Source organism: Eretmochelys imbricata, chromosome 2 (assembly GCF_965152235.1).
Source record: "Eretmochelys imbricata isolate rEreImb1 chromosome 2, rEreImb1.hap1, whole genome shotgun sequence".
NCBI classification, from domain to species: domain Eukaryota; kingdom Metazoa; phylum Chordata; order Testudines; family Cheloniidae; genus Eretmochelys; species Eretmochelys imbricata.
The window spans coordinates 189,249,481-189,275,190 of record NC_135573.1 but is presented as its reverse complement, the minus strand read 5'-3'; the positions used below and the strand labels follow the sequence as shown (position 1 = coordinate 189,275,190).

The 25,710-nt window shown below is 43.7% G+C and overlaps 1 protein-coding gene and 1 non-coding gene across 3 annotated transcripts in view; one reads left to right on the top strand and one right to left on the bottom strand.

Annotated features, from left to right (window-relative positions):
- SACM1L (SAC1 like phosphatidylinositide phosphatase) overlaps positions 1-11,857 on the bottom strand; it is a 63,331-nt gene extending 51,474 nt beyond the window's left edge. For both annotated transcript variants that reach the window (XM_077811136.1, XM_077811137.1), the window contains exon 1: positions 11,658-11,857. In XM_077811136.1, coding sequence (XP_077667262.1) covers positions 11,658-11,695 — 38 coding nt within the window. In that variant the 5' untranslated portion in view covers positions 11,696-11,857. The remainder of the gene's footprint in view (positions 1-11,657) is intronic.
- Positions 11,858-12,220: 363 nt separating this feature from the next.
- On the top strand, positions 12,221-12,293 carry TRNAR-ACG (transfer RNA arginine (anticodon ACG)). Its single transcript has one exon. It is a non-coding gene; the product is annotated as a tRNA-Arg (tRNA).
- The last annotated feature ends 13,417 nt before the right edge of the window (positions 12,294-25,710 follow it).

Sequence of the window (25,710 nt, the reverse complement as noted above, 5' to 3'; positions counted from 1 at the left end):
GGTGTTTTCTGATAAAAACAGAGGCATGATAAGGTTTGCTCTTTGATGCTATGACGACAATTAAAGAAAGCACTGTCTTCAATATCACTTAAGAATCCTTTTACCCTTCTATGCCCAAACCTTTACTTCTGTAATTGATGTATATCATAATGCTTAACATTACTCTAATGCAGGAAACTCCTCAATGCCATCCTCTAAATATTGCAGTAAAAATAAAATTAAAAAAGCACATCCTGTTCTATGCAATAATATATACAATGTACTCAAAGTACCATCAAGATGGACTCTGAGAATGGGGACAAATAGAGATGTTAGTGTTTACACAGCACTTTGAAGATGTACAATTTTAAGTATTAGTACTATAGCATGTTATGTCAACACTGCATAGTTCTCGGATATTCCAAGTTAACAGGTGTTCTAATTAAACATTAGAAACACTTGTTTATCTACAGGCTCTCTCCCTATTTGAGTATTACATTTAATAAGAGTGTAATAACCTACAATAGTTTCCGGGAACAGCGGGGGAGGAGGCAAAAAACAAAAGTAAAGTATACAGTCCCAAAAGGTCTCTAGTATCAAGCTAGTGGGAACTAAGTGTAAAGAAAAGCCAGCCACACAAGAAAAGTGCTACTTACATATTTTATATTAAGTCCAATAAAAGTCACATTTAACACTCAAGTATTTCTTGCTCAAGTTGTATCTTCCTCAGCCCTGGATCCCAGTAGTACTACCATTACCACTTATCTTTATCAAGAAAGAGATGCAGGCAGTTTCCCTCCATTGACACCAATGTCACCCTGCATGCAGGCAGACTATAATTAACTAACTGCCATTCTAAAGACAATTCTAGTTGTTACTAGATGCTGGTTCACGAAGTACTTTCAGAAATATGGAAGTCTAATGTGTGTAGAAAAGGGAAAGATGAGGTTAGGGTCAAAGCCTGGAAAACCCACTTATCATTGGGAAGTGACCAGTTTTCCCTGGCAAACACAGGGACTTAAATCAACTTCCGCAGAAATTGCAAATCAAGTTTCTTGCACTAAAGACTGAAGAAAAACTTCCAAATGTGAACCAAAATAAAAGGATAAATATTATCAGCACCTGCAGACTTTGGAAGGAGACCGATATTAACCAAGCTGATCAGTTTCACGGCTAGGGCTATGGGGAAGGTTCTCAATCACTGACAAGATTCATGTTGATTTCATGCTGCCCCTGTTTGGGAAAACTCAGCAGAGGCAAGTACTGGAGTTACTTAGGGTAAACAGACCTTAAAAAGTGACACAGGGAGGGTAGTGCAATAGGTACCACTTCTCCCCAGTTCACCTCTAAAGATGGAGAAAGACAGTGAAACCGAAATACAGAAGACTTGTTGCCCACAGACAGTCTCCCACCTTGTCAGTAACCACCGGTGCAGCTCCACCAGTGGAATACTAGCATAGGTAGGGTTCAGACAGACACTAATGTTTTTATCAGTGTCATTTAGATCTGATCTGAGCAGTGGTAGATGACATCGTAATAGAGTACAGTTGTTCCCCATCTACCTTTGTGCTGAGATCACTGCTTGCAATAGGGGAATATTCCCCAAGGTACTTTTCCTCTTCCAGCAGCTTGAGAGGAGGATGCAGGGGAACCAGTTTCAAACCTAGGGCAACTGCAAAGCACCATAACATTCAATGAGGCTCCACACAGAATCATGAGTCTACCTATAAAGATCCAGTTTCAGGATTTGGCCCTTAGATAGCTGCTAGTGAGAGGCTGATACAAGATCCCACTAGGAACTGGCAGAAAGTTTAAACTAGGCTTCTCACATGGACATTATCCCTAGACATTGCTAGACTTGTAAATGTAACCCATCAGACCACAGGTGTCTACCAAGTATTTTAAAACCTGGAATAAGGCCCCATTTTGCTGGGGAATTTATCCATAACTTGTTCCAGAGGAAGAACAAATCTGTCTTTCATTCACAGGGGAGCTATTTCAACTCCAAAATTAGCTGATCAACACCCAGAGTTATCACTTAGAAAAGTCCATTTCCCTATAGTCAACGGGGGGGTTGGGCTCAGAGATTCATATAATTACTATTATGCTTTTATCATGTCATGTCAAATTGGTTCCAGCATGCTAACATCCTTATACCCACATGGGTAGAAAATGAATAGATACATCCCCCTGCAGGTGTGCCTGGTTCCTCTCTTCGTCTGGTAGAGAAAAATAAGGGGCCTATAAGAATGGTGGCCTCCCAAAAGGGTTTAAGTTACCCTAGCTAAAAAGTATCAATTTCATCCTTGCTGTCATGCAAAAGCATCGAAATGGGGTAACCCAGACTTGCAAATTGGGAAAAAAACCTATAATTTGGAGGAACTGGCTGAGCAAGGGCATCATATGTATTTTCCAATTAGTCAAGGATGAGACCTTTGTGGCTTTTCTAACACTGAAGCAATACTATTCATATTAACAACAAGGGGGAAGAAACGGAAACCAAAATAGGGAAAGAACAGGTTACAGAATATTTAGACAAATTAGATGTATTCATATCAGCAGGGCCTGATGAAATTCATCTTAGGGTACTTAAGGAACTTGCCGAAAATCTCAGAACCATTAGCAATTATCTTTGAGAACTCCTGGGGGATAGGGGACATCCCAGAAGACTGGAAAAGGGCAAACATTCCCCTTTTTAATGCCCCTATAGGTACTAAGAGGACCTGTGGAATTATAGACCAGTCAGCTTAACTTTGATACCTAGAAAGATACTGGAACAAGTTATTAAACAATCTGTTTATAAGCACTTGGAGGGCAATGAGGTTATAAGGAATAGCCAGCACAGATTTGTCAAAAACAAATCATGCCAAACCAACCTCATTTCCTTCTTTGACAGCATTACTGGATGGGTGGAAGCAATAGTATGTGATGTATCTTGATTTTAGTAAGGCTTTTCACAAAATCCCACATGACATTCTCATAAGCAAATAAGAGAAATGAGGTCCACATGAAATTACTATAAAGTAGGTGCACAGCTGGCTGAAAGACTGTACTCAAAAAGTTAAAGATGTGCTGTCAGGCTGGGAGAACATATCTAGTGGGGTCCTTCAGGAGCAATTTCTGGGCCTGGAAAAATCAGTATTTTCCTTAATGACTGGATAACAGAATGGCAAGTATGCTTATAAAATCTGTAGGTGACACAATGCTGGAAAGGGTTGCAAGCACACTGAAGTACAGGATTAGAATTCAAAAGGACCGTAAATTGGAGAATTGGTCCTAAATCAACAAAATTCAATAAAAGACAAGTGCAAAGTACTTCACTTAGGAAGGCAAAAATCAAATGCACATCTATAAAATGAGGAATAACCGGCTAGGTGGTAGCACTGCTGAAAAGGATCTGGAAGTTATACTGGATCACAAATGGAATCTGAGTAAACATGATGCAGCTGTGCCAAATGAAAATATTCTGGGGTGTACTAACAGAAAAGTAGTATGTCAGACACAGGAGGTAACTGTCCTGCTCTGCTTGGAACAGGTGAGGCCTCAGCTGGAGCACTGTCTCCAATTTTGGGCACCAAAGTTTAGGAAACGTGGAAAAATTGGACAGAGTACAGAGGATAGTAACAAAAACGATAAAAGGTTTAGAAAACCTGTCTCGTGAGGAAAAGTTAAAAAATCTGGACATACTTAACCTTGAAAAGACTGAGGAGGGACCCAATAACGATCTTCAATATATTAAGGGCTGCTATAAAGAGGACTGTGATCAATTGTTCTATACTTCTTGTCCTGCCTTCAGTGGATGTAATGTGCTTAACCTGAAACAAGGCAATTTTAAATTAGGTATTAGGAAAGACTTAACTATAAGGGTAGTTAAGCTCTGGAATAGGCTTCCAAGAGACACTGTTGAATCACCATCATTGAAGGTTTTTAAGAACAGGTTGGACAAACACCGGTCAGGGATGGGCTAGGTTTACTTGGTCCTGCCTCAGTGCTGTGGCATGAACTTGACCTCTCAAGGTCCCTTCCAATCCTACATTTCTGATATGACCTGCCACCCTCAATGGACTAGCAGAACTTGCAGCTAAGACAACTGCTAACAAATCAGTTTGGTCCAGATGCCCCAGAGCTACTGGGTACTTTAGAAATGCTTCACAGACTATCCAGGCCTATGTCCACTATGTATGCATTACTACTGAAGAGAACTCCACTAGTCTGGAGTTCTTTATGAAAGCATGGGAAGGAGAGTTATCACAGCCCTTAGAAAGATTCCCAATGGCAGGGCATATTACAGAATGTTAAAAATGGCCCTGTGGATCTCAAGCTATGCCTGATATAGCAAAAGATTCTATTCAAAATGTATTGCATCCCAGAGGTTGTGCAAGACGGGGGCCCCGTCTTCAGATGTCTGTGCGTGCTGTAATAAAGAAAAAGGAGCCCTCATGCATATGTTATGGGACTGTCCAACAGTCAGACACCATGGAAAGAGGTGGACACGAGTAAAAATAGTGCTTGGCTTCAGCAACCAAATCCCAGCTGAAGTTATATCATAGGTTATGTGCCTACTGCAGTGGGTTCAACTTCACCACAAATATTTTAGTTCTTGAGGGCTGTAATGTTCATCAAACACATGATTTTACAAAAAAGGAGTAGACTTATGCCAATAATAGAGCAGTGGTATTCAGACCTGTCTGAGTTAGCAGCCAAAGAAACAATAGCTTATCAGTGTAGAAAACAATTGAGAGAATTCAAAGAAATGGAGGTCTCTATTTCTTGATATACTTGGATAAAGAATGTTGAGATAGTTCAAAGAACGGCATTCCACTTGACCGCTCCACTTTTCCTTTCCCTCTTCCCCCGCCCATCCCCTTTTTTTTGTGTGTCTATTTGAATATCTCTATTGTTATTATCCCCCCTTAATAGGTTATGTCTGTGTAATATTGTCTGATTTTGTATTGTATGATCTTGCAGCTTTGATAAGCGTAAAGTTACATAATTTTATTGGATCTCCTGTGAAATGTGTGATATTTGGTAACATACTAGCTATAAGTAGCTGTAATTCCATCTATATTTTTTGGATGTGAAAATTAATACAAAATCAATCACATTAGCTCAGCATTCTTTTTAAATAAAGCGACAAATATTGGCCACCGCCTTATGATAGAAACATCTTGCATCCATTCCCCTTAATGTTTAGTCTTGAGTCAAGAGGTGTAATTGCTTGCCTCCCACCCCCAACCAAAGCAGAGTTCTGGGAACTTCTAGAAAATTTCTTAATTCAATGGCTTACGCCAGCTGTAAGTCACCAATTTGTCCTCTTCTACACAAAAACAAAAACCACACATAAGTTTGGCTCTCTTTTTTTCTTTTTAAATACACTCCTTTCTGGTCAGACCAGGTCCTCCCTCCATAGGATTAAAATGACTAATTATAAGGAGGTGGGTTTTTTACTGTTTTTCTATGACAGATACGATGTAAATATTTGGCAGTAAGCTTTTTGCTAATCAGGCAGGAATGTTCAGTACAGACCTCACTGAATAATTCTCAGTGGATTTCCTCCCAGTATTTGTGTAGCTTTTCATAGCCATCAAGGAGGCGGCCTATCTAAGGGACTCTCTCAAGAAGGAAAGAAAGAAGCCAAGAAATTGTGCTATGAAGCAAATAATTGATACAGGCTTTGATTCTGAAGATACTTTGATTCTGAAGATACCTGCAGATTCTTCCAGCAAGTAACATTTATCTGATCACCCTTGAAAACTTAGGTTTATGTCAGCCTTACAAAGCTGACTTACCATTCCAGGCATATCATTCTGCTTATTCATCCTCACAGTGAGAGTAATAACAATAAAGAAAAGATAGGTTTCAGAGTAACAGCCGTGTTAGTCTGTATTCGCAAAAAGAAAAGGAGTACTTGTGGCACCTTAGAGACTAACCAATTTATTTGAGCATGAGCTTTCGTGAGCTACAGCTCACGATAGTGTTTGTCAAATTGAAGTACATTTTTTGATGAGTGAGCAAGCAAGTAGAATTTTGTGAAACTGGTTTTTGATAACTGGAATCAGGAATTTTATCAATAATGGTCCATCCAATGAAACCCTGCTACAATGAATATACACGGACTTCCTTTCTATTAGATTAAAGTCCTTGTAGTACAGAATGAACCCCAAATATTGTTGTTAACTGCAGGTTAACAGTAATTTTCATGGAAATATTTTTAACCTAAGCATTATCATCTGTTCCAGTTGAAAATGGATATCAACTCAGAATGACATCATACAAAAATATTTAGTTGTGTGTATGCTATTTTTTTAAAAGTTGAATACAGTATAATTTATGTTGCTCAAGTTTAAGAAGGAAACAAACATTCTTCTTTGAACAGTAAATGATTTTTCCATGACTAACATTAATTTAGGAACTTTGATGTGGATTTAAGACTAACTACACAACATCAAAAAGTTTCTTTGAGGCACTCTGCAAACATACCTGCTTCCTAGTATATTCTGTTCAACAGTCTTTAAGACCCAGTGATCACTATGACACTGATTTTACAAATACTTGTGTTTGATTCACTTTAAATATGCGTGTAGTACCACTGACTCACTTTCCTAAGTGCCTGCAGGGACTATAATTTCCACATAATGACACTTCAGGAAAGCTTTCTTCTGTTCCTGGTGTTGATTTTAATCACAGCTCAGACTACACGTTCCAGAGTCAACAAATCTATAACAGGGGTTAAACAAATCCCCCAAGAACAGCTCTCTTGCCAATAAATATACTCATACCAGAGCAAACAGGTCAAATGCTGTAATTATATAATTAAGATTATATACAGAGTTAAACAGTGGGCTGAAATTCCTTATGATTTGTTCTCATTCCAAAAGGAGACAGTGTTTTGCTTCAGAAATTTTGGTTAAATTTTGTTTGACTAATTACTGTCCAAAAGCGAGGCTTAAAATATCATCTGGATGCTGTTTTTGCCTTAAGACAACAAAAGTGGCTTAATTTTAAAAAGTTCATACCCAGCATGGATTTTTGTTCTCCAAACATGTGAAATACCTCAAACACCTTTATAAGAATACAGAGCTTCCTCCTCCTCCCTTACCTCTTTCCCTCTCCTTCACTGCCAAAAAAACCAAACACCACACACGCACTTCACATATGGGTTTAGACCAAGCATGAAAAGTTTCAGTATAATTTTTCCCAGGAAATTCCAAGTGCCAAAACATGCCTCCTTAGTCTTACTCGATATTGGGCCTGTAATGTAATTTTATTTGCTGAATGAAACAAAACATTTAAATGTCATCTGGCACATGAAAACATAGGAGGTTCTGTTCTCCCCGTTATATTATTAAAAAAGTAAACAAATCAGAAGGTTACAGGTTTTTAGTGGGGAAGCCATGTCTCAAGCTCCTAAAAAAAAAAAAAAAAACCACCATGCCTCCCCCAAACCTGGAAGAAAAAGAAACCAGAAATTACTGCTGTTTACTTCATTTGACAGCTGACAACAGAGCTGTACAACAAACCAGGCAGTGATGCCGGAGGAACTGACTGTTGGCAAATACTATTGCAACACTAAAGCTATTTCCAAAACTTTACTTTAGTGTTCATATATTCACCAGAAGGCTCCTGGGTATCACTACTTGCTTTACTGAGGTAGTTACCCAACAGGCAATCAAGTAGCAGCTTTGGCTTGTTCCCTTGCACCAGGCACTGTTTACAGATCCAAAACTTTCCTGAAAAGTAACAAGGCAGGTAAATGGAAAGTCAACCACTTAATTAGCCAATCAAAACAAGACACCAAGCATGGACAAGCATGTCCGCTTAATTCCTTCACTTAGAAAGTGCCAGGATTTAACAAGCCCCTGGTTACACTAAGAAAAAGAGGATCCCCCTTAAAACCACAAAAGCCAGTAATAAGAACGAGGAGTACTTGTGGCACCTTAGAGACTAACACATCTATTTGAGCATAAGCTTTCCTGGGCTAAAACCCACTTAATCGGATGCATACAGTGGAAAATACAGTAGGAAGATTCTATATATATATATATATACACACACACACAGAGAACACATGAAAAAATGGGTGTTGCCATACACACTATAATGAGAGCGATCAATTAAGGTGAACTATTACCAGCAGCAGGAAAAAAAACTTTTTATAGTGATAATCAGAATGGCCCATTTCCAACAGTTGACAAGAAGGTGAGAGTAACTGTGTGTGTGGTGGGGGGGGGATAAGCATGGGGAAATAGTTTGACTTTGTGTAATGACCCATCCACTCCCAGTCTTTATTCAAGCCTAATTTAATGGTGTCCAGTTTGCAACTTAATTCCAATTCAGCAGTCTCTCATTGGAGTCTGTTTTTGAAGGTTTTTTGTTGTAATATTGTGACTTTTAGGTCTGCAATCGAGTGACCAGGGAGATTGAAGTGTTCTCCCACTGGTTTTTGAATGTTATAATTCTTGACGTCAGATTTGTGTCCATTTATTCTTTTATGTAGAGACTGTCCGGTTTGGCCAACGTACATGGCAGAGGGACATTGTTGGCACATGATGGCATATATCCCATTGGTAGACGTGCAGGCGAACAAGCCTCTGATAGAGTGGCTGATGTGATTAGGTCCTATGATGGTGTCCCCTGAATAGACACGTGGGCAGAGTTGGCAACGGGCAAGATCTGTGAGAGTGAGGGATCGTCCTTCAGGACAGGTTGTAGATCCTTGATAATGCGCTGGAGAGGTTTTAGAGTAACAGCCCCGTGTTAGTCTGTATTCGTAAAAAGAAAAGGAGTACTTGTGGCACCTTAGAGACTAACCAATTTATTTGAGCATAAGCTTTCGTGAGCTACAGCTCACTTCATCGGATACGTACTTTTCTTTCGCCCTCTGTTTGCCTTCCAGTGTGGTTTTAGTAGACTGGACTTCTACATAGAGTGGTTCTGCCGACAAGCATGGGCTGAAATTGTGGAAAAGCAGCATCACTTGCCCCATAACCTCAGCCATGCAGAGCACAATGCCATCCGCAGCCTCAGAAACAACTCTGACAACATAATCAAAGAGGTTGACAAAGGAGGTGCTGTCATCATCATGAATAGGTTGGAATATGAATAAGAGGCTAGGCAGCTCTCTAACACCACATTCTACAAGCCATTATCCTCTGATCCCAAAGGGTTACCGAAAGAAACTATACCATCTGCTCAAGAAACTCCCTGAAAAAGTACAAGAACAAATCTGCACATACACACCCCCTAGAACTCCAACCAGGGGTATTCTATCTGCTACCCAAGATCCATAAACCTGGAAATCCTGGACACCCCATCATCTCAGGCATTGGCACCCTGACAGCAGGACTGTCTGGCTATGTAGACTCTCTCCTCAGGCCCTACGCTACCAGCACTCCTAGCTATCTTCAAGACACCACTGACTTCCTGAGGAAACTACAATCCATTGGTGATCTTCCAGAAAACACCATCCTGGCCACTATGGATGTAGAAGCCCTCTACACCAACATTCCACACAAAGATGGACTACAAGCCATCAGGAACAGTATCCCCAATAATGTCATGGCAAACCTGGTCACTGAACTTTGTGACTTTGTCCTCACCCATAACTATTTCACATTTGGGGACAATGTATACCTTTAAATCAGTGGCACTGCGATGGGTACCCACATGGCCCCACAGTATGCCAACATTTTTATGGCTGACTTAGAACAACGCTTCCTCAGCTCTCGTCCCCTAATGCCCCTACTCTGCTTGCGCTACATTGATGACATCTTCATCATCTGGACCCATGGAAAAGAAGCCCTTCAGGAATTCCACCATGATTTCCACAATTTCCATCCCACCATCAACCTCAGCCTGGACCAGTCCGCAAAAGAGATCCACTTCCTGGACACTACAGTGCTAATAAGCGATGGTCACATAAACACCACCCTATACTGGAAACCTACTGACCGCTATTCCTACCTACATACCTCCAGCTTTCACCCAGACCACACCACACGATCCATCGTCTACAGCCAAGCTCTAAGATACAACCGCATTTGCTCCAAACCCTCAGACAAAGACGAACACCTACAAGACCTCTATCAAGCATTCTTACAACTACAATACCCACCTGCTGAAGTGAAGAAACATACTGAGCCAGAAGAGTAACCAGAAGTCACCTACTACAGGACAGGCCCAACAAAGAAAGTAACAGAATGCCACTAGCCATCACCTTCAGCCCTCAACTGAAACCTCTCCAGCGCATCATCAAGGATCTACAACCTATCCTGAAGGACGATCCCTCACTCTCACAGATCTTGGGAGACAGGCCAGTCCTTGCTTACAGACTGCCCCCCAACCTGAAGCAAATACTCACCAACAACCACACAACAAAAACACTAACCCAGGAACCTATCCTTGCAACAAAGCTCGTTGCCAACTCTGTCCACATATCTATTCAGGGGACACCATCATAGGGCCTAATCACATCAGCCAAACTATCAGAGGCTTGTTCACCTGCACATCTACCAATGGGATATATGCCATCATGTGCCAGCAATGCCCCTTTGCCACGTACATTGGCCAAACCGGACAGTCTCTACATAAAAGAATAAATGGACACAAATCTGACGTCAAGAATTATAACATTCAAAAACCAGTGGGAGAACACTTCAATCTCCCTGGTCACTCGATTGCAGACCTAAAAGTCACAATATTACAACAAAAAACCTTCAAAAACAGACTCCAATGAGAGACTGCTGAATTGGAATTAAGTTGCAAACTGGACACCATTAAATTAGGCTTGAATAAAGACTGGGAGTGGATGGGTCATTACACAAAGTCAAACTATTTCCCAATGCTTATCCCTCCTTCCCCCCACACACAGTTACTCTCACCTTCTTGTCAACTGTTGGAAATAGGCCATTCTGATTATCACTATAAAAGGTTTTTTTCCTGCTGCTGGTAATAGCTCACCTTAATTGATCGCTCTCATTATAGTGTGTATGGCAACACCCATTTTTTCATGTGTTCTCTGTCTGTGTATATATAGAATCTTCCTACTGTATTTTCCACTGTATGCATCCGATTAAGTGGGTTTTAGCCCAGAAAAGCTTATGCTCAAATAGATGTGTTAGTCTCTAAGGTGCCACAAGTCCTCCTCCTTCTTTTCGCTGATACAGACTAACAGGGCTGCTCCTCTGAAGCCTGTCAGAAAAGCCAGTGCGATTGACACTGCAAGCCGAGTCTCCCTTTCTCCCCCCAGCGCAGCCACGCCTCGGAGACCCGCAGTCGCCAGGCCGTGCTCCAGGGGACCGGAGAGGAAGCTGGTCTAGGAGCTCCCCAGAGCCCCCGTGCGGACAAGCGGGAAGGCTGCGCGGTGCTCCTGCCCCGACCAGCTCACGGCCCAGACGGTCCTGCCAGCCCGGCCGCGGGCTGGGGCCCGGCCGCGGGCTGGGGCTCGACCCCCCTCCTCCCGCGGCTCCGCCGGACCCCACCCGGCCGGCCTCTGCGCGTGCCCGGCTCCCCCCGCCCCGCCGGGAGGCGGGTCACCCCTCTGCACGCAGGCTGGAGGGAAGCGGCCAACGGGCGGTGGGGAGGCTGGGGAGGGGCGGGGCGCCGCTGCCCGGCGACTCCAGGTGACTGGGCAGATGCGGGGGGGGCAGGTGACTGCGTGGCTTCCCCGGGTCACTCACAGCTTCAGCTTCTCATAGGCCCCCGCCGTCGCCGCCATCGCCCCCCTCCGGCTGCCCCGCCGCTGCCGGCTCGGCTCCCTTCTACGTCCTGGACTCCCTCCTCTTTCTGACCCTGACGCGTCTCGGTCTTGAGGACGGGGCCTCGCACAGGACAAACGTAACCAAACACCTTGTAGCGGCCGGGCTCCAGACACGGAAGGGAATGACTGCCCCTGCCGTGATTGGCTGCGTCTCCGGCTCTGACCGCGCCCACTGAGCCACCTAGTGATCAGGCGACAGTGCAACTGTGAGGCTACCGCTAGGGTGGGGGAGAAGAGGGGCGTGAGACGCTCGACGAAACGGCTAGGGATTGGCCAAGCGTGTCGTTGTAGCTCCGCCCCCTAGGAACTAGTGAGGAGGAGAGGGGCCGGGCGATGGGCGGAGCTACAGACGGGCTTTGATTGGCTGCACATCCCTCCATAGTCCCACCCATGGATCCGAACGCCCATCTGTTCGTGGACTGTGTGTGTAGGCGGAGTCGAGGAGTAGTTAGATAGTGAGCGCCAGACTTCTGTCTGTAAGCAGGGCCAGTGGCGCAATGGATAACGCGTCTGACTACGGATCAGAAGATTCTAGGTTCGACTCCTGGCTGGCTCGGCTGATTATTTTTTTTTATTTCCCTCCTGCCAAGGCACCCTCATTTTACTGTTCCTGCCTCCTGCAGTCACCTACAGCCCGATCACTCACCCCCATAGAGATATATGGAATACAGCACACCCCTTCCCCACTCACCTTGCTGTGACCCCCCCTGAATCCCTCCCGACACCACTCACCTTCCATACACCCCCCTTTCTTTACTCGCTGTGCTGTGCGCCCCCTGTTCCCCCACACCACTCGCCTTCCCTACACCCCCATATCCCCTCACCTTCTGTACCCCCTTCCCACTCACCCTGCTGTACCCCCACACCACTCACCTTCCACACACACCCATACCCCCTTCCCCACTCCCCCTGCCAGGTCCCCCCATACCCGCTTCCCCTGCCGTACACCCCAACACCACTCACCTTCTGTACACCCCTTACCACCCCCCCACACTCACCCTGCCACACACCCCCCCTCACCCTGCCATACACCCCCAACTACTCCATCTACCCTCCGGCCCCTCATGCTGATGTGCTTATTCCCTCACCCCCCTGCACCATTATAACCCTATCCTTCAGACAGCCTCCCTGTACCTGTTCTCTGTGTGCCAGCATACCATCCCTCACGTGTTTGTGTGTCACACCTTCCCTGTGTCATTATAACCCCACTAGTGCTTATATGACGTTATGTCATGCCTGTGCCATTAGCTGCCTCCATATGTTGTTATACCTCCCCATTCCTGAGCCTGGGCCATTATACCTCCATAAGATGATGCCACCTTTGGGTAGCTAGGAGCCCATGTGATTTTAAATCTTCTACTATCATTCTCCTCTCATGTGATATTACACCACCTCACTCCTGTGTGTGTCACTTGCCACACCCCTGACATTACTGCTCAAGAGCAGGTGAGGTAAGTCTTACCTCCACCTGCTCTGTCTCTCTGATATCTGGGGACCAACATGGCAACAGCAACCCTGCATATTACTGCTCAAGGGTATTCCATAGTGTGGAGGGGGAAGATGTGCAAATTACACAGACACTGGCTCCAGTAGCTTGCTCCTGTTTGCTTCGCAGATTTGGAAAGGGGCAGAGAATTTGATAGATCCCGACCTCAGGGCCCGCTTCCCCGACTCTTGATTTTGGCAAGTAGAATGGGGAAACAACCCCCAAAGTAGGCTGTTCCCCTCACAGATCCCTCTTGTTGGCTTTTCTTCACTCATCAGAGTGGAAAGCAATGGGGGGCTCTTAACAGGGGGTATCACAGGTAACTCCCATTTTATAACATTTGCAAGTGTGAGAGCCAAGCCGGAGACAACGCAAGAGCATCCAGGCCACACGATGCAGGGTGGTGTTTGATCACCTGAAGGAGCTGGAAAGGAATCTCCTCCTGCCACTACCAAGAAAGCCTTTGCACAAACACCCAGGTGCAGACGCCTCAGGCACCGACCATGTCTGCGGGCAGGATTCCAGACTAGCTGAACCTGTTGTCTGATCTGCAACTGCCATGTAGCTTTTGTAAAAGCGCTTTCAAAATTAATTGGCTGGAGGAAGGGAACCTGAATGAAAGGTGCTACTACCAGTCAGAGCTATTGTCATTTGCTTTGAGAGCCATTTCCTCACTGCACACACCCGTGCGGAACCTGGCCGTCAAAGAATAAAGAATTCAGCATCACAATGATCTTTTGAGGTAGGGAAACACTGTCCGCATTTTGCAGATGGGGAAACTAGGAACTAGATTGGTCAATGGTCTGGTTTTCAGCGGTGCTGAGCACCTGCAACCCCTTCTGATATCAACAGCTTTGAAAAATCCCAGCACCCCACTGGAAACGCACGACAGAGCTGGGTCTCCAAGCTGACTTCTACTTCATGCCACCGCAACCTCCTTCCTAGCTGCCGACTTAAACTGGACTAGGGAGCCAGTCTCATTGCTTGGCAATATGTCAGCTCTTAACCTTTAAACTGGCTAATTGTTAGACGCATACCACCTGGAGATGGGCTGTTCCTAGAGCTTTGTCGGGGTTGGCTAGGATGTTAGCAAGGGAGAGCTTGCCTGGAGTGAATGCCACCCTGCCCCCTTGCTGTCAGAAACCCTCACTGATTCCCCCCATAGACTCGCTGTGACGAGATTTCCCACCCTTGGCTCCTCCTAATCCAGCCACTGCGCTGGGGAAAACCGAGCGGGGGAGGGGATATTTGAGGTTCAGGAAGGAACATGAATGATGGAGTTCAGGAGGAAATGGGAATAGCCAGCCAGACAAGACCAAAGTGGTGGGGGGGCAGAAAGGGGGGGAAGGTGTTTTCACAGGGTGGGGCGGTGTCAGACCAAGGGCTTGTGTATCTGGCAATTTAGTGCACGTCAAGCTGGGGTGTGAAACTACAGCCCACTAGCCTGGCAGCGTGGGTCCTGCTTGCTGCATGCTAAAAGTTCCCTGGTGCGCTTTGATCTACTGCACAGGGTTACACCCCAGCTTGCTGAACACTGACTTGCCATATAGACAAGCAGTAGTGCAAGTAGGGAGATACCCTCCACTACCTAGTACCTAGTATTTTTAGTGGGCACGGGGTGCCAGAAAGACATGGGGCTAGCCCCCCCCCCTCCGTGGGGGGGCTGCGCTCTGCTCCACAGGGCTAGGGAGGGCATTTATTCTTTATATGGCTTTAACAGCACAATACATATGCTGATAAACTTAAACAAAGCCTTTGTTTAAGTTTGTTAGCATATGTATTGTGCTGTTAAGTTGGTCAGGAGTCCTGGGGCGGAAAATATTTGCTGAAAATATGTTCTTCATTTTAGCAACGGAGCTAAGACTTATCACACATCTTCCCACCTTTATTCCAATGAAGCTCCTTCTGATCTGACAGCTCAGGCATTGTGAGTTTTATCCAGAACAATTTACAAACTTGGAACCTAATCCTCTAAACCCTTAATCATTTGATCAATCCCATTGAAGACCATGGGACTATTTGCATGTCTATGGACCACTTTTGTGGTACAAGTTTCAGGAGTCTGTTTAGTTCCTATAAAGGAAGTTGAATCCCCCATTGAAATGCGATGTTTGGGTACAATACCATAAAGCATTTTAGGATACAGTGCTACTTAAAATTTGCCCACATATCTATTCAGGGGACACCATCACAGGGCCTAATAACATCAGCCACACTATCAGAGGCTCATTCACCTGCACATCTATCAATGTGCTATATGCCATCATGTGCCAGCAATTCCTCTCTGCCATGTACCTTGGTCAAACTGGACAGTCTCTACGTAAAAGAATAAATGGACACAAATCAGATGTCAAGAATTATAACATTCATAAACCAGTCGGAGAACACTTCAATCTCTCTGGTCACGCAATTACAGACATGAAGGTCACTATCTTAAAACAAAAAAACTTCAAATCCAGACTCCAGCGAGAAACTGCTGAACTGGAATTCATTTGCAAATTGGATACTATTAATTTAGGCTTAAATAGAGACTGGGAGTGGCTAAGTCATTATGCAAGGTAGCCTATTTCCCCTTGTTTTTTCCTACCCCTCCCCCCCGAGACCTTCTGGTTAAACTTGGATTTATGCTGGAAATGGCCCACCTTGATTATCATACACATTGTAAGGAGAGGTTTCAGAGTAACAGCCGTGTTAGTCTGTATTCGCAAAAAGAAAAGGAGTACTTGTGGCACCTTAGAGACTAACCAATTTATTTTAGCATGAGCTTTCGTGAGCTACAGCTCACGAAAGCTCATGCTAAAATAAATTGGTTAGTCTCTAAGGTGCCACCAGTACTCCTTTTCTTATTGTAAGGAGAGTGGTCAGTTTGGATGAGCTATTACCAGCAGGAGAGTGAGTTTGTGTGTGTATGGGGGGAGGGGGGTGAGAAAACCTGGATTTGTGCTGGAAATGGCCCACCTTGATTATCATACACATTGTAAGGAGAGCGATCACTTTGGATTGGCTATTACCAGCAGGAGAGTGAGTGTGTGTGTGTGGGGGGGGGGGGCGGAGGTTGAGAAAACCTGGATTTGTGCTGGAAATGGCCCAACTTGATTATCACTCACATTGTAAGGAGAGTGATCACTTTAGATAAACTATTACCAGCAGGAGAGTGGGGTAGGAGAAGGTATTGTTTCATGGTCTCTGTGTATATAATGTCTTCTGCAGTTTCCACAGTATGCATCCGATGAAGTGAGCTGTAGCTCATGAAAGCTTATGCTCAAATTGGTTAGTCTCTAAGGTGCCACAAGTACTCCTTTTCTTTTAATAAATCATACATATGCTGAAATGGCTCCTCACCCAACTCCCATATGCCATATAAACAGACTGAATACTAAATATTTTGGGGGAAGGCGAGTAGTTAATGTTTATATATACAAACACCCATTTCATCACTGTACTGGAAAATATAGCTGAACTTAATTTTCTATGGAATTTGAAGAAAGTTTAACAGCCCCAATTGTTTTTTGTTAATCAGCACGTACCTGAAAAAATTACATGCCTTCTAAGAGAAAAGAATCAGTCCATACTTACTGAAAAAAAATTCCTTCCAACTTGTGTTCAGAAGTCTGCTACAAGACACATACATAACCTCATGAGCAGAGGGCAGAGAGGATACCCTCCCACATTATGACCAGGAAAAAGAATAAATAATAACAATAAAATTTCAAAGAGGCAGAGGTTCATAGATTTGCAAACCTAAAAACCTGTATTATGCTTTAAACAACCTCAGCACATACCAGGTTTATGAACATTAAAAATTTAACTGCAAAGGAACACTGAAGCCCATTAACCTGAATGTGTGCCAGCCAGTATGCCGCACTGACTAAAGGTGCATTCACACCTGAACAGCTAAAAATTAACCTTGCCCTTTTAGGCTAAACAGAGTCACGTCACTGGCTCCATCTCTGTTGTTACATAACAGATAAAAAAACTCCAGTGGGGCATGGTGCTAGCGCATAGGGTCTCAGGTACATGGTGTGATTTTTCAGAATCTCTTTTAGGAGTAGTCATATACATGAAATTCCTGGTACTTATAATTATGCTATTTCTATGCATGTATTTTCATCTTGGTATCTGAAGTTATGAATATTAGCTATGTTTACTACATGTTTGCTCCTGTGGTAATGCCCACAAGGTATTTATCCAGCACACAAAGGGACAAGTCAAGTTGAATGGCCCATTAACACTTAGTTCACAATGGTCCCTGGAAAACACCTGTCTACACTTAATGGACTTTTTGTGAACATTCTAACTAGAATATGGGAGGGGATGATGGACATATAACTTGCCCATGTGACTCCAAACACCATCTTTCACAGTGAGAACAGATTTCCCTTTACTTCGCACTTGGCAGAAGCTAAAAGGCCCTGGCCCTGGCAACATCTCCATTTTGCCTCTTTCCTGCTCCAGCCTTTGGACTATGAACATACACTAATGGGAGCATTCTAACCAAGGGACTGAGGACTTTAAGGTAATCTGGAGCCTTCATATTTCCTTGATCCTTTGCAGATTGACTTATGAGTTGGATATGGTACAGAGACTGTTCTAGCCTCATTGATTGCTGATTTCTCCCTTGCGATGGACAAAGATCAGATGTCAGCAGCCTTTGATACCTATAAACAACATAGCCCTTGCTTGAGTGGTTTTGTTCTTTCCTCCCCAAATGTCAAAGCCTGTTCCCATTGAACTCAATAGAAAAATTCCTTTTGGATTTCAATGGGGACAGCATTTGGCCCCAAGAGATCAGAGAATGTGGTTTTGATCAATTGCTTAACTGCTTAACAGATGCAGTTGTAAAATTTTAGACAGGTAAGGGGGGTGTTGGAGGGTACGGGGAGAGCGTGGGAGCTGTGGGCTGGGGAGGAGTCACATGGAGGGTCACGTGGGGAGGTCACCTGCCACCCCTTGTGTCCCTCACATGAGTGCAGTACCGGCAAGAAACGATTTCTACTTGCACTACTGTAAATAGGCATTAATTGAGCTAGCTCAGATCCCAGAGCAGCAAAGCTGCTTCAGCACAGGCTAGTCCCAGGAGTAATTACCCAGGGTTCTGGGCAGACTTGTACTGCCTGCACTGAAACATGCACAGGCCACGGTTTCACTGCTCTGAGACCTGAGGTAGCTAGATTAAAGCCAGCTTTAGGGTGGCTACTCAAGCTGTCATCAGACCCTGTGATCACAGAATAGACAAGTCATCCAAAGGACTTCTAGTCTGTTGTAAGGAACGTTCAGAAGTAATGGTGGAGAAGGAGGGTCTAGTTACGAGTTGACAAGTCAGTGAGGCTTCTTCAGTTCTGCCAGGCTGTCAGGATTCACACACGTTATTTTTGTAAGTTTTCTCCTTTAATAATAACAGTTCTGTAGTAGACTAGTAATAGGAGTTATATGGCACTTTAAAGTGGTTCTGCAGTCTGACCATGTAATTATTAGTCCCAATAAAAAATTGGTAAATAGCCTTAGAGTTGTACCTAACACTACACCCACGGTACAGCTGGTTTTTTTCCCTACTATTTTGTCTCCAAAAAATGGAAAATATTTCCTTACAGGCATAATTTTAGATAGTACCCTGCCAACGTCAATCATGTTGAAAAGTGAAAAAGTCAAAAATTGAAGATTTTTCAGTGAACAGGGAATTCCAGTTTGTAGGCTGGGAGGGTGAGGCACGATTAGTGAAATATTTGTGCTCAAGACAACATCAGATGCTTCAAGGTGACACTGGACCAATTTCAAAATGAAGTGTCTCAAAATAACAGGGAGGAGATCTGTACATGAGAGAAAAGACAATGTGCCTTTAAGTCAGGTGTGAAAAATAAATGAGACACTTTAGAATAAACATATTCTAAAGAACTTTTTTCAGAAGATCAAGAATACCTTTAGGAAAAGATTTATAGTACCAAGGAGGGCAGGAGACTCTAGCTAGCACTCAGAAGGAAACCTTAGAACAATAACTTCCTGCGGGAGATTGCTACAGGGACAGAGCACACAGTTACTAAAAGGATGGACTAAGCCTAAGCTAGATTTCTGTGTTGAAATTGCGGGAGGGGAGGGATGAATTGCGGTTGGAATCTATGTACACTGAAGTATAAAGGCCTAAAGATAAAACTTTTGTTTAATCAAATATTTGTTTTTCATTATAGATCCAGCTGACCCAATACCCCAGTTTACAATATAAATTGCTCCCCCTCAATTTCTGACCTGACTAAAGCAATATACAGTAATCACATTAGAAAAGAATTCAGACTCAGAGTTATTGTATTATATTCTTTTTAATCACTGAAATCACGGCAGGCCAAAAGGTTTGCCATTGCTACAGGCCTTCATTATAAATATGTAACAGCACAGAAGAAAGAAAACCATATTCACATGTAGCCGAGGTCAGTAACACCAACAGCAGTTCCAGTACACTCTCTTTTGGATTTGAGTTTTAAGGCAACAAAAATTAGTACCATTCAGTATTTCCACCTGGGTTCTGGATTTACTTTCTGGAGTAGAAAGCAGTGTAATTCCTGTGTGCACCTGAGTTCAAGTGTGGGTGTATACTGCAGACCAGCTGCATTGGGAATAAGGGTCACTATTAGTAAGGGCATAAAAACAGTTCTGGAAGCAAGTTATTCATTCATCTTTGCAGCAAACACTAGAGTATATGGGACACAGTCTCTGTGAGGTAACTATCATCTAATGGCACTACATTATACATTATATTTTCCACATAGGGCAGAAATTATGCCCAACTTCTTTCCTCAGGCAGGCAGGTGGTGCACTCTGCTGCATGATCTCCTGTTTCCCTTTTAGTGGGCTCAGGAATTTTAGTGCTAGAGATGCCTGAATTTGATTCTCCTCAGTCAGTTTATTTCCCTATGAGCCCTCTGAGGGGCTGTTTCAAAAGGCGGGTATTTCCAAAGCCCACCAGAGAATGCAGACTGCTAGATCTGCTTCTCTTAGGTGTACACAACAGTGCCATCTAGCCAGTGTCATAGAAAGTGGACTTGCCATGTGATGGGAGAAGGGAAAGTCTTCTGACTCTCACTGCCAGATTCAGATATTCAGTCAGTCTTTTAGGATGGGGAGAGCATATGTTGTTGACACAATCCATCCCTATTGTAATGACATTATGCAGCCCAGTATAAGCAAGGACCAATGAATCCCACATTCACCTACAAAAGCTTGCCTGGAAACCCTAGAGATACTGTACTTGCTATCACCACGGTGAGGTCTCAGTGACATAATATACCTGGCAGTTCTATTATACAAAGCACAATCCCACTCTAACTCCACAGACATACACAAAGACAAAAAAAGGAAACAGTGTTTTGCTTTTGGGGCCTGATACTCCTTGCCCTGAAGTTAGAGGGAGCAGGGCTGCATCCACTCTATAGAATGGGGGGGAAAACCCTCAAAAAATCTGTTAACTAATTTTATGGTAATATGATGAACAATTTCCCCCCACAAAGACCTTTGGCTCCTCCCTTATGATAAGCACCCTGTGTCTCACACCCAAAACCAGAGCATTGTTTGAAAACATGCTCTTTTTTTTTTTTAATTTAAATGAGCACCCACTGTTTAAGTAACTGAAACAAAGAGGCCCCAATATATTAAATGACAATTTAAAACAAATTGTATACCATTTATTCCCATGCCTGCATCATTTTTACATTAAATACTTTTGGCCCTGATCCTGCAAAAACTTGTACACACAAACTTTACTTCAGGGTATGTGAATAGGCCCACTAACTCCAATAAGAAAACTCATATACATAAAGTTAAATACAAGCATAACCCTTCAAAGGATAGAGAGATTTCTTAGCATCAGGATCAGCTCAGCAGCCAGCCCATAAGCAGAACTGCCACCAAAGTCAATAGCAGTTCTACTTTCAGAGCATTTGCAGGATCAGGCCAACATGGTGAAGTTATGAAAAAAGGAAAAAACTGGTGGCAAGTGTAAGTGTTCTTTAAACAAGGACCCAATTCTGCTCCCATTGAAATAAATGACAAATCTCCATTGGACTTCAGTGGCACAGGATTGGGCCTCTTTGTTTCTTTTAATAGCACTGCAGTTTTGTGAATCTTCTAGACGCTGACTACTTTTCATGCTGTTTATTTCAAAACACACACAAATGTCTTTACTGCAGTTTTTCATCTTGCCCCATGTTTTATGCAAAAATCCCAATTTAAGCCAACATCAGTCTTCTAAATAATAGAGAATGTATATGTTTAAAAGCATGAGCTGAGTTAAAAATATATTAAACCTTGGTTTTGGAAAGCAAACCCTAGATATTTTTAATTTAAATAACTACGTGGCTGTAATGAATAATCATATGAAAAATTGAGACTTCAAAACATCCTTTACTCTAAAAGCAAACTAAAAGAGCAAAGCTGTTTCCAAAGACTAGACTAACTTTCAGAGCATACTGCTGCTTTCAGCTGATGCTGTTTCGAGAGCTCATTTAACAAAAGATTGGACATGCACGTTAACAGAAGAGAGATGATGTTTAGAAGCCATGTAATAAGCCAGCATTTCTCATACATTTTGTGATAGCTCCATCTTTCTCTTACCTCTCCACAGAGGCTGCTTTAAACTGCTTAAGGCCTACGCTTCCTCTCCTGCCAAAATGCCCATGGCAAAAGGTACAGGTGGCCCAGGAAAGTCTGCCAGGTTGATCTTGCAGAAGGCTTGGTCTTGCAAAGTGCTGAGTGCCCTCAATTCCCTGTGAAGTCAGTGGGAGGTAGGCTGCTCAGCACTTTGCAGGCTCAGAGTTTCCTGGCATTCTTCCCTTGAGGGAGGTGTTTGAGGACAGGGAGTGGGGCCTCTCACCCCACAGATCTCCGGCGTCCTTGAGGAAGGAAATCCCCAGTTCCTCAGAGGTGCTGGTCCTCCCTCTCCCTTGACAGTATAGCTTTCAGGCTCCCTGACCTGCATAAAACCCCCTGGCAGAGACAGGTGCAGACCTGGGGCCACTACTAGCAGCATCAGCATAGGTTCAGATATCCACAGCCTGCGAAGGGGAGAATGTGGTGAGGACAAGCTCTTGCCACTGCCATCCATCGAAATCCTGCAGAGCACTTGTGGAGGGAGAGGATGCTGCAAAGGCAGCCACACACCTTCTGGTGAAATCTGCTGTGTCCACTCCATTCAGAGGGGAAGAGGGCCTTGGCAAATAAGTAACTCAGAGATGAAAATGTACATCAGATTTTAAAGCAAACCAGTAAATATCTTCCTCCAAATAACAAGAACAAAAAGCATCTAGAATTCATTCAGACTGACAAAGATCTAACAGTACAAGTTAAAACAGGTAGGTGAGCAATTATTCAGTACACGTTAGCTTCAAAACCACAAACATATACACTCCATTCCCAATTGCTTAATGCTGCCGCCTAGCTCTCTGCAAAGACACCAGGAGAAAAAAAAGTTCACACCACTCATAATTTATAGAACTTTAAAAATGAAAGTAGGACAATCCTCCATTTCCCCAGTGATGAGGGCTCTGGGATTACTCACATGAGTAACAAGACACCATGTGGAACCAGAGGCTTAATTTTCCATCAGTTCAGAAAAATCTTCTCCAGTGTAACTCACGGCAGAATGACAGGCCAAAAGAGGCTTTCCACAGAGTAACGTTTTCATTCTCTCATTTCCCTCCCCTCTTAGTGTTAGTGAGCAGAGTGAGAGTTTAAACCCAAGAAGAAGCAGCGAATATCTATTGATCAGTAAGTTGTCCTGTACTTGAGTCTCGTTTTCCATGGACACATTTTTAAATTAACAACAAGCAGACTTCTTGTGAGATTGCTTTTCCTCTGGTCTGACTGCAGCCCAAAATAACCCAATCATCTTTATTCTGCATCACTCAGATGTTGCCCTAAATGACTGAGGAGTCTATTGTGTTTAAAAGAGAGTCCAGTCCTTGTTAGTGTTTTCACATCTTCCCTACACTATGACCAGAAATGCATGAATAGTAGCGGCTTGCGGAAAGTCAGAATCACTAATAAAACTTAACCATGGGATTACTGGTCTCTTGAGGATAGAGCAGTGGTGCAGGGCCTGGCATTTATGCCTCATCCCTACGAAAGTGATTCATTTATTCTACGGTCAGAATGCTTTAGTTTACAAGGAATGGTCAGTGATGTTCATTAGTTGCCAATTTACACTGCTTCCCACCTGAGTACCCTGGCACAATCTCAGATTGCAACTGATTTTTCAGACCCCTACTGGGTGTGGCTGCAAGCACTACAGGCCTGGATCCTGTGGAGAGCGGAGCAGTCTCCACTTCCATTAAGGTAAATGGTGTCGAGGGTGCTCAGCACCTGGCACGATTTGGTCCTTACGTGTTACTACCCCTGGCTCAGACGTCTTGTATAGAGCACCGCTGCTGCATCAGCGCTCCCCCCCTACTGTTCAACAGCTGCATATTGAGCCCCCCAGTTGCATGTTCTAGTCCTTGTACGTCTTGGAGCGGATTCTGCTCCTGCTGAAATCAACAGTAAATCTCCCCATCATGCCTCAGGGTCAAGGGCACTATCATAGGAATGTTTCTCAATACTAATGCAGTGACTACCTGTCCTTAATACTATTCCTCCCCCACTCATCTGGGGGCTGTAAGTCTCTGGGGATATTGGGGCTTCAGAGCGAAACTACCCCACTTGCTCAATAACTTGCTGAACAGCCCTACTGAACATCTTTTCTGGCCTTCATTATGTGACAGCTTGCCAACCTTATTCCAGGGTCATCGTCCCAAAGGGCAGCAGTCACAATGAAGTACATGCAGAGGCATTCACCTAATGGACGGGTCATAAATATCAGTTTGCTGTTGTCTGTAGGGGTTTTTGCTGATCTGACTGAGCCCTGGGCCAAAATCAGAGTCCAGAGCTGTCATAAGCATACAGCTAAGGGTAGCATAAAATCCCTCCTTTACCTGTAAAGGGCTAAGAAGCTCAGATAACCTGGTTGGCACCTGACCAAAAGGACCAATAAGGGGAGAAGATACTTTCAGATCTGTGGGGGAAGGTTTTCGTTTTGTGTTTTTGTGTGTTCTCTCCGGAGATAAAGAGACAGACCAAGCAAGTAATCCAGCTCCTACTGAATGATACAACTAAAATTACAGAAATAGTAAGTAATAGCAAGGAAATGTGTTAGGAAAAATTCACAAGCTAAATCAAAAGATTTATGCTAAGAGAAAGGTTTATTCCTGTTTTTTTTTGTCACTTTAAAAATTTTGCCTAGAGGGGAATCCTCTGTATTTTAAATCTTATTATCCTATAAAATTATCTTCCATCCTGATTTTACAGAGGTGTTTCTTTTACTTTTTTTCTTTATAATAAAAAGTTCTGTTTTTAAGAATCTGATTGGGGTTTTTAGTGTCCTAAAAACCCAAGCGTCTGGTCTGTGCTCACCTTGCTTATGCTCAAGCCTCCCCAGGAAGGGGAGTGAAGGGACTTGGGGGGATATTTTGGGGAAACAGGAACTCCAAGTGGTCCTTTTCCTAAATCTTTGTCTAACTCACTTGGTGGTGGCAGCGATACCATTCCAAGGACAAGGAAGAATTTGTGCCTGGGGGAAGTTTTTTACCTAAGCTGGTAGAGATAAGCTTAGGTGTGCTCTTTCCTGCGGGTCCCCACATCTGTACTCTAGAGTTCAGAGTGGGGAGGGAACCCTGACAAGAGCCTTGCCTGGTTTCTGGCCAGAGCAGGGCAAACTGAGGCATCGGATTGAAAACCTGCCCATCACTACTAAATCACATTGTAGCTCTCGCCTGCAGATGTTGAACCAACACCCTCCCCACTGACTATGCTTGCTTGTGCAACTGATTAAACCTGTGCCTGGCTGAATGATCTCAGCATACAAATCTGACATTGCTGGGTTCTGCTCATTTCTACTCACACTGTGGCAAATGAGGATATGTAGTAAACTGTTAATGCAGATTAATATTTTAAGGTCTTAAACACCCAGCAAAAGTTTCCTCCACTAATCTAGACAACCTTAGAGATAGCGTATGCACAGGAGAGAGAGAAAGAAAGAGGTGGATGAAAGGAGAGTGGGGAGAGTGAAAGTTGCTTGTCTCATGGTCTCCAGGCAAATGGAGCAATCTGCACTGCTTTCTTGCATCCTCTACCACAGGAAACAGCATGATCAATAGCTCTGAAAGAGCCCTATCTGTCCTCATGACAGAGTGACTGCTGCACCTGGAAGTTGCTGTTGTCACTGGAAAGAGTGACAGAGGGTGACTTTGGCTGGGATGCTGAGAGCTACTGCTGTGTGGGACAAAATGCCCCCCTCATGACATTCGGTGAACAAAGAAAATCAGCTGGGCCCAATTCTGCAAAGTGAAGTTGAGCACGCTTAGCAATTTGTAGGAAGCATTTATCACCTTTCAGGATTGGGCCCTCTCAGCTCTAGGCTGGGGGGAAAACATGGAGGGGCAAGAGTGGGAGAAATGTATATATTAGAATA